Source organism: Chiloscyllium punctatum, chromosome 27, assembly GCF_047496795.1.
Source record: "Chiloscyllium punctatum isolate Juve2018m chromosome 27, sChiPun1.3, whole genome shotgun sequence".
Classification (NCBI taxonomy): domain Eukaryota; kingdom Metazoa; phylum Chordata; class Chondrichthyes; order Orectolobiformes; family Hemiscylliidae; genus Chiloscyllium; species Chiloscyllium punctatum.
The window spans coordinates 30,742,946-30,760,930 of record NC_092765.1 but is presented as its reverse complement, the minus strand read 5'-3'; the positions used below and the strand labels follow the sequence as shown (position 1 = coordinate 30,760,930).

Below are 17,985 nucleotides of genomic sequence, written 5' to 3'. Positions count from 1 at the left end.
TTCCTCACCTTCATGATAACAAGACTTGTTAAAATGTTTGACGAATTCTCAGATGTTTTCCAATGTTCTCTGATGTTTGAATGTATTTAAATCTGCTAGATAATTTAAATTTAATGAGTTCATGCTGCAGTGAATTATGCTTTATCACTCAAGAAAATTTGTCCCTGAAAAAAGAAAATACCACACACTGTAGCCTCACAACATAAATGGATGACAATTTATTTAGAAAATTGTTTGCATGAAACTTACAAAATTTAAGTTCATATTCCATACATTTGTGTTAAAAATATAAAATACTTTAAACTGATAAAAAATAATGCAGCCAGAATAAACATGAAATAATTTAAATATGTGGGGAGTTTTTCGGCAGTGATTATTATTTCTGTTAGTTAAGAGTTGAACTTAAAGTTCTTGATGGATTTTTCACAAAATGTCAGATAGAAACACATCAGATTACAGTTACGTCCAAATGTCTGAGCCAGAAATGGGCCTCATTTGGGATTTATAGCCTGCCTGATTTTGGGCTTCAATGAAGTGATTTGAATATAAAATTGAGGGGCTATAAATCAAGAGATCAATCTGACCATGAACCAAACTTACAGGATGTACTAGTTTAAAATCAGGTCTTTATTCTAAATAAATTAAATGTTGAATATAAAACAAGGTAAGGCATATTGTGTAAACTCTTGGGCCCTCCACGTCCACATAGGTTTTGCCCAACTTCAATTCTGGCAAGAATGAGGCAGAAAATGACTGAGACCCTGTTTTAAGTGGTAGATAGATTATTCTATCTTCTCCTTTCATGGCAAATATTAAAAAGGCTACACTAGGGTCAGGGACTCACGACAACATGGTTTTGAATTGCACTGCTGGTGTTGGTTCCCAACACTGAGTTGAGATGCCAGATGAAGGCCCCATCAGATGAATTCCAAAAGTTGGACTAATTTTTTTTAAACCTACTTGATCATCCTCCGAATTAGGAAGCCAATGTTAATTGTATATTAATTGTGTTTAATTGTACAAACATGGTGGACAATAACTGGGCCTTCACTTGTGCGCCTACAAATAGTTAATGTTGTTACATGATTAGGGATATTTTTGTAATGTGTATCTCTGTTTTAAAAAAAATCATAAAAATTTGTAAACATTAGCTCCAGTTCTATTCTTCAGTGCATAGCTTTGTGGAATAGAGCAGCTAAAAGAGTCCATGACTGAGGTCGGAGAGGCAGGTGGGGAGAGCCTTAGTCACCCACTTGCTATGGCAGATATTGTAGCTGCATTGAAGATGCATCTTTAATAACACTGGGTTTCGCCAGCACAGGAAAACTAGATAACTTCTTGACGACTTGACAAACACTGGCAGGATACAAGTGACCCCAAACTCTGCACCACTGCTAGGATCACAGATGATGAACTTTTGGGGCCACAGTTTTTGACCTTGTAATCCATACTTGTTACTTTCTCGAGCTCAACATGTCTCCTTCAACTGTAGATTAGAAAACAGCATATTCTATTCCTGCTGGCAACAATGTACATCATAGCACTTATATGACTTTGTTTAGTCTTTGCTTGTCCAGCTCTGTTTTCTGTTTGTATAATTATAAGATGCTGACTGTTTGCTTCATGATTGATTTATATATATATCTTAATCTTCCCTATGATCAGCAGGGAATAATCAAATCTGAAATAACTTCAGTCATTGAAAAGCTGTAGCTGAAAGTTAAGCTAACCAGAGCCATCTATTTATCCATGATGTTCTCACTGCTAGCTGCTCATGAGCTTCAATTACTATTGCATTTTAATCGAAGGTTTAGAAGGATGTGGAACGGGAAAGCAGCGAACAAATTCTACATAACTCCAGAGATATATATAACCTGCTACTCATTCATAAAATGATCACAGATCTGGTCAGCTTAGAAACTGTATTTTTCAATATCGAAAGTTAGTCCTAACATTACACGATGTGCATTGCAGATGTACTGTGGTTACAGTATGTAGATTCTTATAGGAAGTGCTGCTTCTTCAGCTGTGTCTTCTACAACACTCAGTGGGATGAACAAGTAGCTGCAATGGAACAGCCTCACCTCCAGGTTACCTTTTGACATTGATTACACCATACAGCACTGTTTCTTTTTCGTTGCTGGGTCAACACCTAGTAATTCCCTAGCTAACAGCACTGTGGAAGAACCTCCAATACACGGAAGGCAGAAGTCCAAAAAGAAAGCTCATCCTAACAGTGGATAATAAAGTCTTGTGAATCACCTGAGAATAAACAAAAAAAATCAACTGTTCCATTCCTGGGATCATTCATATAAACTCACACTTCGCTTTTTCTTCAATTTTCTGATGTTGAGCATGTTTGCTTCTACAGATTAGCAATATCAGAATAATAATTGCTACAAATATCAGAATTGTACAGGAGTTGAGAGCAATCCACATGTTCTTGTTGAAGTTTTGGTTCTGAATATCTTGTTCTGAAAGTGAAAAACATAAATATTAATCCATCAAATTAATTCACTTCTACAAAATATGTGCACTAGAGTTTCCTTTTCACCAGATAATTTACTTTTGGATTTCTGCTGAAGTAAAGATGGGAAATTAGGAGAAGGCACTGTGCAAATTATACCCTTGAACTTGACACATTATATTTTATGGTTTCTGTGAATATTTCTCAAAAATGATTAATTTTGCATTCAGAGGTAAATGTTACAATGCTCTTTTTTGTGATTAAAATTTCGTTTTTATGAATATATGTCCCAGAGCAGTCTTGCCTATGGGAAATATAAATCAAGAAACTGCAGTTACATTTTTCTATTTCGAAAATATAACACAGAGTGTAGGTCACAGTTCATGTGATTTTCCATTTATTAAAATCTAGGAATAGGAAATTGTGGCAAAAAAGTTGAGGTTTCTTGTGATTTGTGCTCCTAGTGTATAAGCCATTTCTCTGGTTTGGAAAATTGAACCTTTTATGCATTTCTTCAGATAAATAGTTTCAAAGATTTTATTTATGTCTAAGGCAAAATTTATGTCTAAGGAAATTTGACTTAAGTACCTGAACTAATAATTGTCTAAATTAATAACTTACGTTGTAAAAGGATGTTGAATTTCCTGGTAACAGTCTGGTTAACAAGGGAGTTCTGAATTTCAACCACATGGTTACATTTCATCATTGTGTTATCAAGTTTAAGAATACTCTGGAATGAGTAAAGACCATCTTCACTTTTAATAAATGAAATTTCAGGCTGGAGGGACACATTTTTATTTTCTGCACAGTACCAGAAAACAGATGGTTCAGGATAACCTTGAGATTCCAGAATGATAGTCGAACCGGATGGTTTGAGTTTGATGAACAGTTGTGGATCCCTATAGTAAGCTGTGAATTACAAAGAAGAATTGCTTGCATTATTCAGAAGTAACAGAAAATTGCTTTTGTTGACATTAAATAATTTGTGAAGCATCCGCGTGGCATTAATATATAATCTCAAAATACAGTTAGACAAATCAAAAATCAGCCACACAACACAAAGGAAGCCCTCTCTTTTCACACGCATCTATAGGTTACAAATAATAATGCAACATTACAGTTCTACAGGGTGTATTCCATTTGCCCCATTCTTTAACTTCGACCATCCAACCAATTTCTAAGCCAAGTCAAAATGCTATCTAAATTCTTTGAACTCACCTCTTTATTAATAATCTTTTCTCCTCAAAATAAAACTCCAAAATGACTATTTTAATATGGGATCACTCACGTTTGTCCTAGTGTGCAGCCACTCTACCTTTAATGATAGATTTGAGTAGGTTCTTCACTCAAGTTAACGGAGGTCTACAAAGTACTTTGAAAGGGTGTGATAAGATGTGAGGGGTGTGGAATACATAGAAATGGTTGAAACTAACTGTCTGTCTGTGTTTGAAATGGCGGGAATAGAGAGCCATGTGAGGCAATAAGATAAAGGGAGTGGTTATGTATACAAGTTGGAATCTTTATACTGTAATGCGAAGTTATATTGTGTGGGTGGCAATAGAATAGCCAAGAGAAGGTCAAGTAAGTGAAGATGGAAATTGAAATTGCTAAGTTAGAAAAAGCATGAAGATACTGTAGTGAGAAATGCAGGATGTGGTTAACTGGTCAAGACTAGGCATTCAAGGCAGAAAGCAAGGTCACTTGGTTATAAAAGTCATGCTGCCACCATGGCAGTTTGGCAGGAGGCTGGAAGAACACAGCAAGCCAGGCAGCATCAGGAGGTGGAGAAGTCGATAGTTTAGGTGTAACCCCTCTTCAGGACATGGCAGTTTGAACAGGGCAGGGTTGAGTAAAGTGTAGGCAGTTGAGCATTCAAAATGAGCAAGGATTTGACATGTTGATCAAACAAAAAAATCATATGTCCATGTACTTGTTATTCATAACTTTATCATAAAAAAGGGCAGAATCCCTAGTAAACTGACATTCTGGAAAGGAATGAAGCTGTTGCTATAAGCTATTTGCAGCCTGATATCCTTCCTCTACAAAGGATTTATATTGGGTCACAAAAATATGTCTATAATCTTGATCACCCTTTGATTGGAACAGTCAAACAAATTTCCTTTTATATCTGGATTTTAATCTCCTACATTAACTTCATTATGTTAGGCTTTTGGCAATCTTGCATTCATTTTAATTTGTGTTAATTGCAACCTGACTATTCTCCTTATGAATTTTAAGCACATTAAACATGAATTATCACATTGATTTTGTAACAAAATCATCACTGCATGATTAGGAACAAATAAAATGTACTTACCTGCAAATTTCAATGAAATTGTCCCTTTGGCACTTCCCAATATATTGCCAACAAAGCACTCATACTGCCCAGCATCCTCTGCTGTCATTCCTGCCAGTTTTAATGAAGCATTGCCATGTTTGAATTCCTCTGGAAATAGACTTGTTCTGCCTGAATACTGTTCATTCTGTTGACTGAGTTGGTCTTTGCCATAATAGTAACTGTGCACCACGTCATTCGTCTCAGCACGTTGCCAGGTGATGATTACATGGTCCAGTGGTAAACGACTATCAACAGTAAAACTGCATCCAAGGACAATACTTTGTCTGTGAATTCCTACCAATGTAGTCTTTGATACAGCAACATCAAATGCACCTGGAAATCGGTAATAAAAAATTAACATTTTTTCCAGTCTATAGTTTTTAATATAACTTAGAGTATCTGGTCAAATCATAAAGCAGCCTTCTAAACAGAGGATTCTTGATCTTTTGACTAGGGATAATTGACAGACTATCATGGCAGTGGTGACAAAGCCAAGAGAGTAGAAATAAGTTTGGAGTTGCTCATTCTATTACATTTATAAAATATCTTTCTTTCTTTCTTTATTACTGGGTATCCCAAAATGAAGTGATTTGTAGCCATGTAGAAATGGCAGCAGCCAACTAAGTGCATAAAAGTTCCAAAAGCAGCAACAGAATAATTTTTTTTTTCTGATGTTGATTCATGTAAAATATGGTTTATGAACACTCCTGAGATCTGAGATGTCAGGATTAAATCCAATAAAAATATGATATGTAGTCAGAAGTACATGAAAGAAGTACAGTGGCACTGTGGCTCAGTGGTTAGCACTGCTCCCTCACAGTGCCAGGGACCTGGGTTCATTCCAGCCTCTGGCAACTGTTTGTGTGGAGTTTGCATATTCTCCCCGTGTCTGTGTGGGTTTCTGCTGGGTGCTCTGGTTTCTTCCCACAATCCAAAGATGTGCAGGTCAGGGGAGTTGGCCATGCTAAAATGCCCATAGAGTTCAGGGATGTGTAGGTTAGGTGCATCAAACAAGAGTAGGGAAAATCTTGTGCATTAAACAAGAGCTTACTCTTCAGAGGGTCAGTGTGGACTTGTTGAGCTGAAGGGCCTGTTTCCACACTGTAGGGATTCTTAAACAAGAATTACTGCAAATCCAAGATAGTTAATGTGCTATTAACAAAATGTAATCTGTATTTAGTTCAGTGTATTAAGTGTTGTTCTTTCCAATGTTCAAGACTGGAAAGATTGCATGGTTTTTTCACATCTTTTTCTGGAAAGCCAATATGTATTACAGTGATCAATTGAATCTATTGAAAGTCACGATGTCAGTGCAAGTTCACCAACATTGACACAATAACTGCAGCTTTGATCATTTCTGAATTCTTCCATTGTTATCCAAAGTTCAATATCTTGAACTTTAAATTCAATGGTTCCTGGCTTTGATGATAGAGCTTCCTGATGATACATCTGTTAACAGATTGATATGATTTCTTTGCCCTTCCAAACATTTATTTTTAAAAAGTACAAGGAAATATTCACGAGAGTTACAGACAAAAAATGTTGTCATAGAATCCATTCAAGTGATGAAGCAGATATTTGGCCCATCACATTTTCACACCAACCCTCGGAAGAACATCCAACATCCATCCCACCTAGACCACCCCCCCCCCCCCCCACCCCACCACCCCACATGCCCCACCCTATCCCCAGAGCTCTGCATTTTTCCCATGGCCAATCCACCAACCTGCACCTCCTTGAACTTTGGAATGAAACTATAGCACCTGAATGAAACCATAGACAAAGGGAGAATGTGCAAACGCCATACAAACAGTCACTCAAGGCAAGAACTGAACCTAGATCCCTACTACTGTGAGCTATTAGTGCTAACTACTGAGTCACTACATTGCCCACTATGAATTGTCGGACGAGACCTACCTGAAAGTAAGACCTGTGCAGACATAATTTGCACATAAAGCAAATATTTCATTCTCTCCTTCAGGTCAGAGTTCTAGAAAATGAATAAATATCGAGCTGGTTAGTGACAAACAAAATACAAATATTTAAAGTAATAGATTTCCAGTCTAGTGTTATCACTGCAAATAGATTTTTGCTCAATATCTAGTTATTTACACAGAAACTTACCAGGCTTACTATATGATGAACTACAGGATGAACTCTACGAATGAGCTCAAATTAAGAATATCACACTGAGCTGCAAGGGATTATTTTCTCACCATTCATATAAAACTTAAACATAGGAACAACAAAACAAGAAATTAAGATGTAGGTCACTGAGGAGCAAGGTAACCAGTCCGAAAGTAAAAAGACTGTTCCATGATAGCTACTGATCTCATGTAAAGAGTCGGTTTTTGTTTTGTATGAGTTAGAAGAATTAATTTTGCCATCATGGTGACAGAGGGATTCCTGGCTCCTCTCCTTTACAATCGATGCTTAATTGCCTTTATCCTTGAAATATAATTCAATAGAATTTCATTTAAAAAATCAAGTTACAATTGGAAGTGATACAGCTGAAACAAAAATTAAAACTTCGGTGATTCACTAATTTTGCACTTTACTTGTTAACAGTGCAGTTATTGTGGGTGTTGTCAAGGTTGGAATTAGTACAGTACAAGCAAGCTCTGCATTACAGATACTTAATAAACAAACCATTCACTTCCACTTAGGAATTATACTAGACAAATTAATGAGAATGTGAGATCCTAAGAAAATGTTCACTCCCTAAAGGCCTCCAGCATGTTGATCAGTTTGTCTTCTGACGGGGTTCCCAGTTAAAGACATCCTATAGAGTGAAACTTGTTTTTCTAGGATACCTAAGCTTTCAGAAAATTAGAATTAGAATTGCTACAGTGTGGAAACAGGCCCTTCAGCCTAACAAGTCCACACTGACCCTCCGAAGAGTAATCCACCCAGACCCATTCCCCTACCTTACCTTTGTCCCTGATGAATGTATCTAACCTACACATCCCTGAACACTATGGGCAACTTAGCATGGCCACTTCACCCTAACCCAATCCAATTCTTTGGATTGTGGGGAGGAAACCCACGCAAACACTGGGAGAATGTGCAAACTCCACACAGTTGCCCAAGGCTGGTATCAAACAGTGTTAACAGTGCTAACCATACCCTCTCCTTCCCAAAGTGAAATTTATCTGTATGTTAAAATTTATGCCATTGAATCAGAAATCTACATTTGAATTTAGAATTGCACTTTATACATTTTGTTACATGATTGAGTTAAACCTTTCCTACTAGGATCTGTCATCAGTTCATCAGTCTCACCTCCTGAAGCCTATGAACTGTTTATTAAATGGCTGCTTGCATGATATGCCTGATCATGTTTATCTATGCCTGATCTCATCTTGGTAACACCCATAGAAACTATATTAAGAATAAATATTGTCTTGGTTATAAGATCAGAGAATTGGCAAATATTTGATTTGTCTCTTTCAATTATGCCAAACTGGAATTTGAACTTATCTTGATATAACATGTTTTTAAATTTAGAGGATGAAGAAAATTAAACATTCATATTAGTAATTCATACAGGTTTCTGAGAGAAACTTGGGCAGAATGAGACTAATAAATTGACTTTGGGTCACATGGATTGGTATCTCCCACTTCTATTCTTGCAATGAAAACATACAAACCTATGAACTAGCAGCAGAAATATGCAGTTTGACCCATCAAGCCTGTTCTGCCACTCTGCAAAATCACAGCTAATCTATGTTTCAAATTCCACCTTTCCATTTGCCCCTGACTCTTTGTCTGACAAAAATGGGGCAATGGCACCTCTTTTTCTCCATTTGGGCAGTTTACAGTCTTCTGGACTCTATATTGAGTTCAACATCAGACCAAAAACTCTGTCCTCTACTTTGATAAGTACCCTCCTACAATCTGACAGCTAATCCATGTACTTCATTACAAAACCAACCCAGAACATGACCTAATAAGCAGGGATAGAAATGGGTTGTCTCATGTAGCAGCCATTTGGCTGCCAAAACACAACTGCCAGTGTTCTAAAGTGTAGGTGTGAACTGTACTTTTTGAGAGAGAGGAAGCTAGCAAGGACTGAAAGCGCAGTGTCCTGAACAAGGAAAAATGTAACTCTTGGTCGAAACAAATAGCTGGAATGTGTGTTGCTGTGGAACAAAAATAAATTCAAATTCATCCAATCAGTTTAAATTTATGCCCCAAGAAATTTGATGACATAAAAACCAATGAAATGATCCAGTGTTTTGGGGTATAAAACCAGACATTTTGAACAGTCAGGGGGAGAACTGCCGAGCCACTAATAAGTACAGACTGCCACCAGAACAATTCTCTGAAAGGTATTGTCAATAAGAAGTTTGTGCAGCAGAACATCGAAGCCGATTGAGAGAAAACCTACAGAGGAAAATCAACAAAGCTGACTGGTTTTTTTTGAAACATGATTTTTTTTTGTAAATCTTAATCAGGATTTTTTTATTGGACCAGTACTGTAGAGTGGGTGGTAAAAGATAGGTTAACAAGAAAGGAGTTGTAAATAGCTGTTGTTTTAATATTCTCTGTTGGTCATAAAGAATAAAATTGTTAATTTTTACTTTAAGTAGTGACCTATGGGATAGTTTTTTGCCTCTCAAATTTTAACAGATTGCAGCATGAGGTGAACTTTTTTTCTGTGTGGCTGGTTTAAATTAGCAGAGGCGTTTACCTCGTTTCGTAACACTAACTTGGCCAAACAGCAGGGGATGCTGAGTACGTTGGCCAAGTAAAACTCTGATGTCACATCTTAAAAACATTTAAGAAATCATGTAAAAGATATAGAAATAGGGTCCACCCACAGACTGCTCTCTTCATTCGTCTCGGACCTTCTGAGGAGACTGACATGGCGAGAGGCAGAGACCCACTGACTCTCTAGAGAGAGAGAGAGAGAGAGACAAAGCAGCTTTGCAGTGAGACAGACACAAAGCAAATGGCTACGCAAATCTACAAGAGCTTTGGGAAGTATTGTAAACTTAAGGAGCTGTGTAGGATTAGAGAGAGTACTGTTTTGTTGTAAAATCTATCCCAATATACTTCTTAATCAAGTTGGGACTGTTTGCATTGGTACTGGCTTGTGTTTGTACTAATTTGACAGCTTTGGTGTTGAGACACACCTGGGCAAATTTATTAATAACATCTGGAGTTGTCTACCTTTGTTTTAAAGATGAATTAGATAGCGCTAATGCTGCTGTCATGAAAGAGTTTGCAATGAAGATACAGCAACACCCAAAAACGCACAACCTTCACACAGCACATGTTACAAACATATATACACATACTAGACTAAACACAAATCAACATGACACGCAACACATATACCACCAACACATTATAGAAACAACTATACACGTACATCACACACACTACATATGTATCAGATATAGTAGCCTTAAACACAGTATAACCACATCAACACACCTCAAAAAACCAAACTAATTTATACAAAAGCCAACATACACCATTCAACAAATATCATATTCACACGAACATGCCATTTAAAAAACACACTACAAATGACATGACAAAAACATACTACAACAGTAGAAAACATGTCTAGGTCAACATATCTTTTTAGAAAACAGTTTTTAAAACTGAGACTACAGTCTGAAATATGGAATTATGATCAAAAAGGAGCACTTACCATTTTCTATTTTCCCCCAGCTCACTTGTGATTCCAACTTTCCTTTGCTCTGTACTGACTAACTTCCTAAAGTTACACTGCTTTATATTCTATTGCTACTAGCAACAACAACAAAACATCAACAGCCCAGCTGACTCACTGATTAGGAGGTGAAAGGTTGACAATTGCGTATGCAGCTGCAATGCAACTGCGGTATTATGTCGAGTAAGCTTTTGATTGTCACGTGCTGCAACTTGGAGGCTCTTTCTTAACATGTAGTAGAAACACATTCACTTATACTCTGGTAGAGATTCTGCTGATGTCAATGCTAATTATATGATACCAACGTCGTCATTATAAAGTCAGGAAAGTGACTGGCCCAATGGAGTCTCATGTGGCATCTGTTTTTCAAACTCTGTCCAGACATATTTCAAAGCCTTCTTTAATTTTGAGCTACAAATTCCCTTCAATTGTGCTTGATCAGAGCTTCCCCTCTTATTGTGCCAGACTTTCAGGAAACAAAGCCATTTTTCGGGTGTTTAACTTGTTATTTTTTTAGCATTTAAACATATCCATGCCAAGACCTGCCATTTATATTATGTTTCTTTGTCTGCAATTTCCCCTCCCTGGAAGTGGTGAGATAGATGGCGAAAAGGAAAAACAATTGGGTGAATTGAGCATGGTAAGACGCTTACCAACTCTGTCAGCATCTCACCAATTAAGGTCTGGGTGAGCAGGACTTCCTTCACCCACAACTATTAAAAAGCTAAACGTAGACTCGGACTGCCATAGTGTTAAGGGTTTAGGTGGAGAGGAATTTGTGTGTATAAGAAAATTTTCTGATTCAGTGTGTGGATGTACCTACTAGAGAAGGTGCAAAACTTGACCTACCTTTGGAAAATAAGGCAGGGCAGGTGACTGAGGTGTCAGTGGGTGAGCACTTTGGGGCCAGCGACTATAATTTTATTAGTGTTAATACAGTGATGGAAAAGGATAGACAGATCTAAAAGTTGAAGTTCTAAATCGGAGGAAGGATAATTTTGATGGTATTAGGCAAGAAAAATAGTCCCAGCTTATTCAACCTCTCCCTCTAGCTCAAATCCTCCAACCCTGGCAACATCCTTGTAAATCTTTCCTGAACCCTTTCAAATTTCACAACATCTTTCCGATAGGAAGGAGACCAGAATTGCAAGCAATATTCCAAAAGTGGCCTAACCAACATCCTGTACAACTGCAAAAAGACCTCCCAACTCCTATACTCAATACTCTGACCAATAAAAGGAAAGCATATCAAATGCCTTCTTCACTATCCTGTCTACCTGCAATTTTACTTTCAAGGAGCTATGAACTTGCACTCCAAGGTCTCCTTGTTCAGCAACACTCCCTAGGACCTTACCATTAAGTGTAAATCTGCTAAGATTTGCTTTCCCAAAATGCAGCACCTCACATTTATCTGAATTAAACTCCATCTGCCACTGCTCAGCCCATTGGCCCATCTCATCAAGATACCATGTAATCTAAGGTAACCTTCTTCACTGTTCACTGCACCTCCAATTTTGATGTCATCTGCAAACTTACAAAATATACCTCTAATGTTCATATTCAAATCATTTATATAAATGATGAAAAGTAGTGGACCCTTCACTGATCCTTGTGGCACTCCACTGGTCACAGGCCTCCAGTCTGAAAAACAACCCTCCAACACCACCCTCTGTCTTCTACCTTTGAGCCAGTTTTATATCCAAATGGCTAGTTCTCCCTGTAATCTATGAAATCTAACCTTGCTAACCAGTCTCCCATGGGGAACCTTGTCGAACGCCTTACTGAAGTCCATATAGATCATGTCTACTGCTCTATCCTCATCAATCCTCTTTATTGGTTCAAGAAACTCAAGTTTGTGAGACATGATTTCCCACGCGTGGAGCCATGATGACTACCCCTAATCAGTCCTTGACTTTCCAAATGCACGTACATCCTGTCCCTCAGGATTCCCTCCAATAACATGCCCACCACCCACGTCAGACTCACCAGTATATAGTTCCCTGGCTTGTCCTTACCGTTTTTCTTAAATAGTGGTACCACATTTGCCAATCTCCAGGTCGGCTGGGGCAATTTTCCCTGGACCATTGGAGGCTGAGGGGTGATGTTATAGAGGTTTATAAAACCTTGAAGAGCATGGATAGGGTAAATACACAAGGTCCTTTCCCTGTGGTGGAGGTGTCCAAAACTAGAGGGCATAGGTTTAGGGTAAGAGGGGAAAGATATCAAAGAGACCTAACGTTCAACCTCTTCACGCAGAGGGTGGTACGTGTATGGAATGAGCTGCCAGAGAAACTGGTGGAGGTTGGTACAATTGCAACATTTAAAAGGCATGTGGATTGGTATATGAATAGGAAGGTTTTGGAGGGATATGAGCCGGCTGCTGATAAGTGGGACTAGAATAGATTGGGATATCTGGTCAGCATGGACGAATTGGTCCAAAGGATCTGTTTCTGTGCAGTACATCTCTCTGACTTTATAACTTTCAAAAGCTGATTGGGGGCAGGTGTTTGCAGGTAAAGGGATGGCTGGAAAATGGGAAGCCTTCAGAAATGAGATATATTCCTGTTAGGGTGAAAGGAAGGGCTGGTAGGTATAGGGAATGCTGGATGACTCAAAGTTGAGGTTTTGGTTAAGGAAAAGAAGGAAGCATATGTCAGGTATAGACAGGATAGATCAAGTGAATCCTTAGATGAATATAAAGGTAGTAGGAGTGTACTTAAGAGGGAAAAGGGAGGACATGAGATAACTTTGGCCAATTGGATTCTCCTTAACCCTAAGGGTTTTTACAAATACATTAAGGACAAAAGGGTCACTAGGGAGAGAATAGTGTCCCTCAAAGATCAGCAAGGCAGGCTATGTGTGGAGCCACAGAAGAAGGGGGAGATACTAAACAAGTATTTTGCATCCGTGTTTACTATGGAGAAGGACATGGAAGATACAGAATGTGGGGAAATAGATGGGGTCATCTTGAAAATGTCTGTATTACAGAGAAGGAGGTGCTGGGTGTCTTGAAATCATAAATCGTCAAGACCTGATCAGGTGTACCCGAGAACTGTGGGAAGCTGGGGAAGTGATTGCTGGGCCTCTTGCTGAGATTTTTGTATCGTCGATAGTCACAAGTGAGGTGCCAGAAGACTGGAGGTTGGCTAACGCAGTGCCACTATTTAAGAAAGGTGGTAAGAACAAGCCAGGGAATAATAGACAGTGAGCCTGACCTCGGTGGTGGGCAAGTTGTTGGAGGGAATCCTGAGGGACAGGATGTACATATATTTGGAAAGGCAAGGGCTGATTAGGGTTAGTCAACATGGCTTTGTGCGTGGGAAATCATGTCTCACAAATTTGATTGAGATTTGTTTTGAAGAAGTAATAAAGAGGATTGATGAGGGCAGAGCGGTGGTCATAATCTATATGGACTTCAGTAAGGCATTTAACAAGGTTCTCCATGGGAGACTAGTTATCAAACTTAGATCTCATGGAATACAGGGAGAACTGGCCATTTGGATACAGAACTGGCTTGGTGGTAGAAGACAGAGGGTGGTCTATCAAAAGGATGCTGTGAAACTTGAAAAGGTTCAGAAAAGATCGACAAGGATGTTATGAGGGTTGGAGGATTTGAGCTATAGGGAGAGGCTGAATAGGCTGGCGTGGTTTTTTGCAGAAGCATCAAAGGCTGAGGGGTGACCTTATAGAGTTTTATAAAATCATGAAGACCATGGAGAGGATAAATAGACAAAGTCTCTTCTCTGGGGTGGTGGAATCCAGAACTAGAGGGCGTAGGTTTAGTATGAGATAGGAAAGATATAAAAAGGACCTAAGGGGCAACGTTTTCACATACAGGGTGGTGCATGTATGGAATGAGCAGCCAGAAGAAGTGGTGGAGGCTGGTACAATTGCAGCATTTAAAAGGCATTTGGATGGGTATATGAATAGGAAGGGTTTAGAGGAATATGTGCCAAATGCTGGCAAATGGGACCTAGATTAGGTTAGGATATCTGGTCGGCATGGATGGGTTGGACTGAAGGGTCTGTTTCCATGCTATACATTTCTCTTACTCTATGGCTCTATTCTTAAATGGTCAATCAAAGGACTCTGGTTACCCTGCTGTCCCAGGTGGTGTGAAAGATGACTGGTTTTTTGACTCTATTCACATTAGCATGTCACTTATAGTTAGGTTAGGTCATTGTCAATCTTTCAATTTGGAATGCCATGTGACTATACAATAGATTTCCATGTTTATTTCATGTTCTTGACAAAATTAGTTTTGATTTCTTCTTGTCACACAAATTATTACTCATCAAATTTTTATAATTTGGAGGTGTAGGTGTTGGACTAGGGTGGATCAAGTTATAAATAACACATGTTGGACTATAATCTGGTCTTTAATTTAGTCAAATTTTACAACACTAATGGTGTTCTACAAAACAAACAAATAATTGCTGATTCATGGGGCAATGTAAATAAGTGAAGCCAAATAACAAAAACTCTTGTCACATGTGGTAGAACTTAACTTCATGAGGTAGAACTTAACTTCAAAATAATATGTATCATAATTTGAAAATATGCATTTTCCTCATGTTCATGCCAGTTGATATTGCAAATCTTTCTGTTTCCACAGGCATTATTTTCCTTTTACTCAAAACCAATTACTATTTTTCTCCGAAAAATGTCCTCTGTGCTCCATCTCCAATCATCAGTTCTTCTAAAAAGTCACTGTTGCTGCCTTCTAAACGTCTACCTCTCCTGAAATCTCTTGTTGGTTTTCATCCTACTCTTCATAACAGTCATAACCTATCTGTAATGAACATACTTCAGGAAAGGGAATACAGTCTGCCATCCTTACCTAGACTGGGATGCATGTGACTTCAGACACACAGCAATGTCTGGTTGTTTCTGAACTACCCTCTGGGCAATTTAGAAAGAGGCAAGAAATGCTGTCCTAGCCAGTGATGCTTTCATCCCATGATTGAATAAAAAAAAATGTTTGTACAGAAAACTTGAGTATTGGTGAAAAAAGACACTTTTTGTTGAACCTTTTGTCTTGCACTTATCAGGACAATTTACAAGAATAACAATGGTTGACAAGCGAAATTTGATTTGGTGGATGTGCTTTTGTGGAGAGGACTGTAGTTAATGATTGACTGATTGTTAACTTCCAAATGTCTTTTAAATTTCGAACCAGGTAGGCTGACTCTGGTCAGGGCATTGCCCTAAGAAATCAGCTACATGCAATTGGATATATCACCGTTTTGTTGAATTGAAACAAGCACAGCGTCCGTACACGTCCATCCTGTCTGAACAAGTGTGCTACATGGCAAGCCTGACTGACAATCCAATGTTCTGGGATCAGACTTATCCTATAATACCATCTGCTGAAACCATAACCCAGCTTTTGTGTTTGTAGAGTGCATGAACTGAGAATAAAACCAATTCTGGAGACACTGCTGGAACCTAGGTCAGATTTACACTATATCTTCAGGCATTTGGAAATATTAAACGTGAACGTAGGCATAAGCAAGTATATTTATTTCCAAAATTCTGCACTATTATAAAACAAACTAAATTTGATAACTGAATATTCATTTGAGCTGTCACCAGTCCTCTGTTATGAGTTAAAATTCTTTTAATCATTCAGGGTAAAAAAAAACACCTATCTCTTAAAAATGGAAACAAGTCTAATATCCAGTGCCATGAATGTTAGTAGATCCACCCATTAATGCCATTTGGTTCACACGATGTTGACCTGGCAATTTTCTGAAAGTTCTCCCATTGTAACATAGGGAGGGTCCTATTGGGCTATTGCCAAATAAAAATAATCTGAAATAATCAGGGTTCTACCACAGTTCGAATGTTTTCCACTTCGAAGACAAAATACAAATTCAATCTGCCATTGAAGAATACTTAAGTTTAAGGATCATGCACAGCTATTTTGAATTTAGTTGTTATTACTTTTGAATTTACTTTTAGAAGTAAATTGAACAGACTCATCCTACTGTGTGCATAATACAAAAAGCACAATGCAAATGTGATCTATGACAAAACTTCACATGTTAATTTAAATTCAAGAAGCAGGTGTTCCTTTGAAAGGATAAAAAGATAATTACTTATTTTAGACATTATTGACATGTTTTAAGAAAACTTTTTTTAATCCATCGACCTAATATTAAAAAATGTTTAGGTCCTGATTTTTGTTCCCAGGTCAGATGCATAGAGGCAGGAGAAGTTACAGTTGCAGGAACACCGCCTTTAAACATGGCTTTCCACACTCATTGTTTCAGTCTGGGCATTGGAAAACTAGGATGGGAGGAGGAGGCCTTCCGGTTCCTTGCTGAAATGGGCAGAAAGCTTGCCTCGGCTTCAGCATCATAGCCAAACGTTTTTGAAAAAGAATAAAATGAAGACATTCCTCTCGCCCTCATTCTCAGATATTCCACATTCCCCATCCATGCTATCTAATGCTCTCTATCCATCCTCCATGACCCTTCATACCTCCTGAAAAGAAATGGCCCCTCACTCTATATGCTGACTGAGTATCAACTCATACTACCCATAATTCTACCCTTTCCCCTACCTTTCTGACTCATCTAGTGACTAGTACCCATGCATATAGTAGAAAATAAAATTATATTACTTCAATTTAATGTTGAAGACTATGTTGTATTGAGAAAATCAGCCTACTTAAACACATTTTAACAGTTCTTGACATGTCTGACAATTCTTGACAGCTTTAACATCTTAAAGTTCTTGACCAGTTTGGTTGCTTTAAAGTTCCTAGCCCATGAAAGGTAATCTGCCTCCTGCTGCCTCCCACCAAACCCCACCCTGGTCCCCTCCTTACCACCAAAGGCATCCTAGGGTGAGATATGTAGGAATCATATACATCAGTGCAGATGTAGAGCATATCGATTGTTATGAAAATCTGGGCCTCAAAGTGTATTACAAATCATTAACTTATCTACAAGTCACCTGAAGATCTTCAGCACGTGTACAATCATTAAGGCCAAATATTGCTGGACACTTCCAAATGTTGTCCTCTTTGCCAGTACACAATGTTTCATTGAGCCATATTGGCCCTCAACCTGCAAAAGAAACACTTGAGTCAGTTTCATTGGCAAGTATCAAAATAACTACACACAGCTCCTATTGGTTACAGTTTGATTAAAAATTGTAAGTTCAAAACTCTTGCCAGCGGCACTAGATGCAAAATACACCCATTCAGACTTTAAGAGGACCTCTTTATTATTCTCATGTTCTGAGACCAGAACTGCACATAATATTCCAGGTGCGGTTTTATCATCGATCTGTACAATTAAAACAAGAATTCTTTGCTCCTGTACTCGAGTACTCTTTCAAGAAAGGTTAATAGAGTATCTTCCTTCAGAATTACTTATTCTGACTTATGAACAAGGTCACTTAGTTCTACTTGAACATCGTGATTTTCTAACCTCTCAGCATTTCAGAAATATTTTCGAGCTTTGTTCCTCATACCAAAGTGGA

The 17,985-nt window shown here is 38.2% G+C and overlaps 1 protein-coding gene across 1 annotated transcript; it reads right to left on the bottom strand.

Annotated features, from left to right (window-relative positions):
• Positions 1-285: 285 nt before the first annotated feature.
• LOC140453622 (CD276 antigen-like) lies at positions 286-17,555 on the bottom strand. The gene is made up of 5 exons (XM_072548478.1): positions 17,455-17,555; positions 6,723-6,795; positions 4,785-5,138; positions 3,089-3,376; positions 286-2,474 (listed from the first exon to the last, which is right to left on the bottom strand). The coding sequence occupies exons 2-5, from the start codon at positions 6,772-6,774 to the stop codon at positions 2,308-2,310; spliced, it is 861 nt and encodes a 286-aa protein (XP_072404579.1). The 5' UTR covers positions 6,775-6,795; positions 17,455-17,555; the 3' UTR covers positions 286-2,307.
• Between the last annotated feature and the right edge of the window lie 430 nt (positions 17,556-17,985).

Excerpts from the sequence above, each read along its gene's own strand:
- LOC140453622 (XM_072548478.1), bottom strand. The coding sequence starts at position 6,774 with ATGAAATATTTGCTTTATGTGCAAATTATGTCTGCACAGGTCTTACTT. Across the intron at positions 3,377-4,784 it reads AATTTCATTGAAATTTGCAG|CTTACTATAGGGATCCACAA; the intron begins GTAAGTACATTT and ends TGTAATTCACAG. Across the intron at positions 2,475-3,088 it reads ATTCAACATCCTTTTACAAC|AACAAGATATTCAGAACCAA; the intron begins GTAAGTTATTAA and ends TTTCACTTTCAG.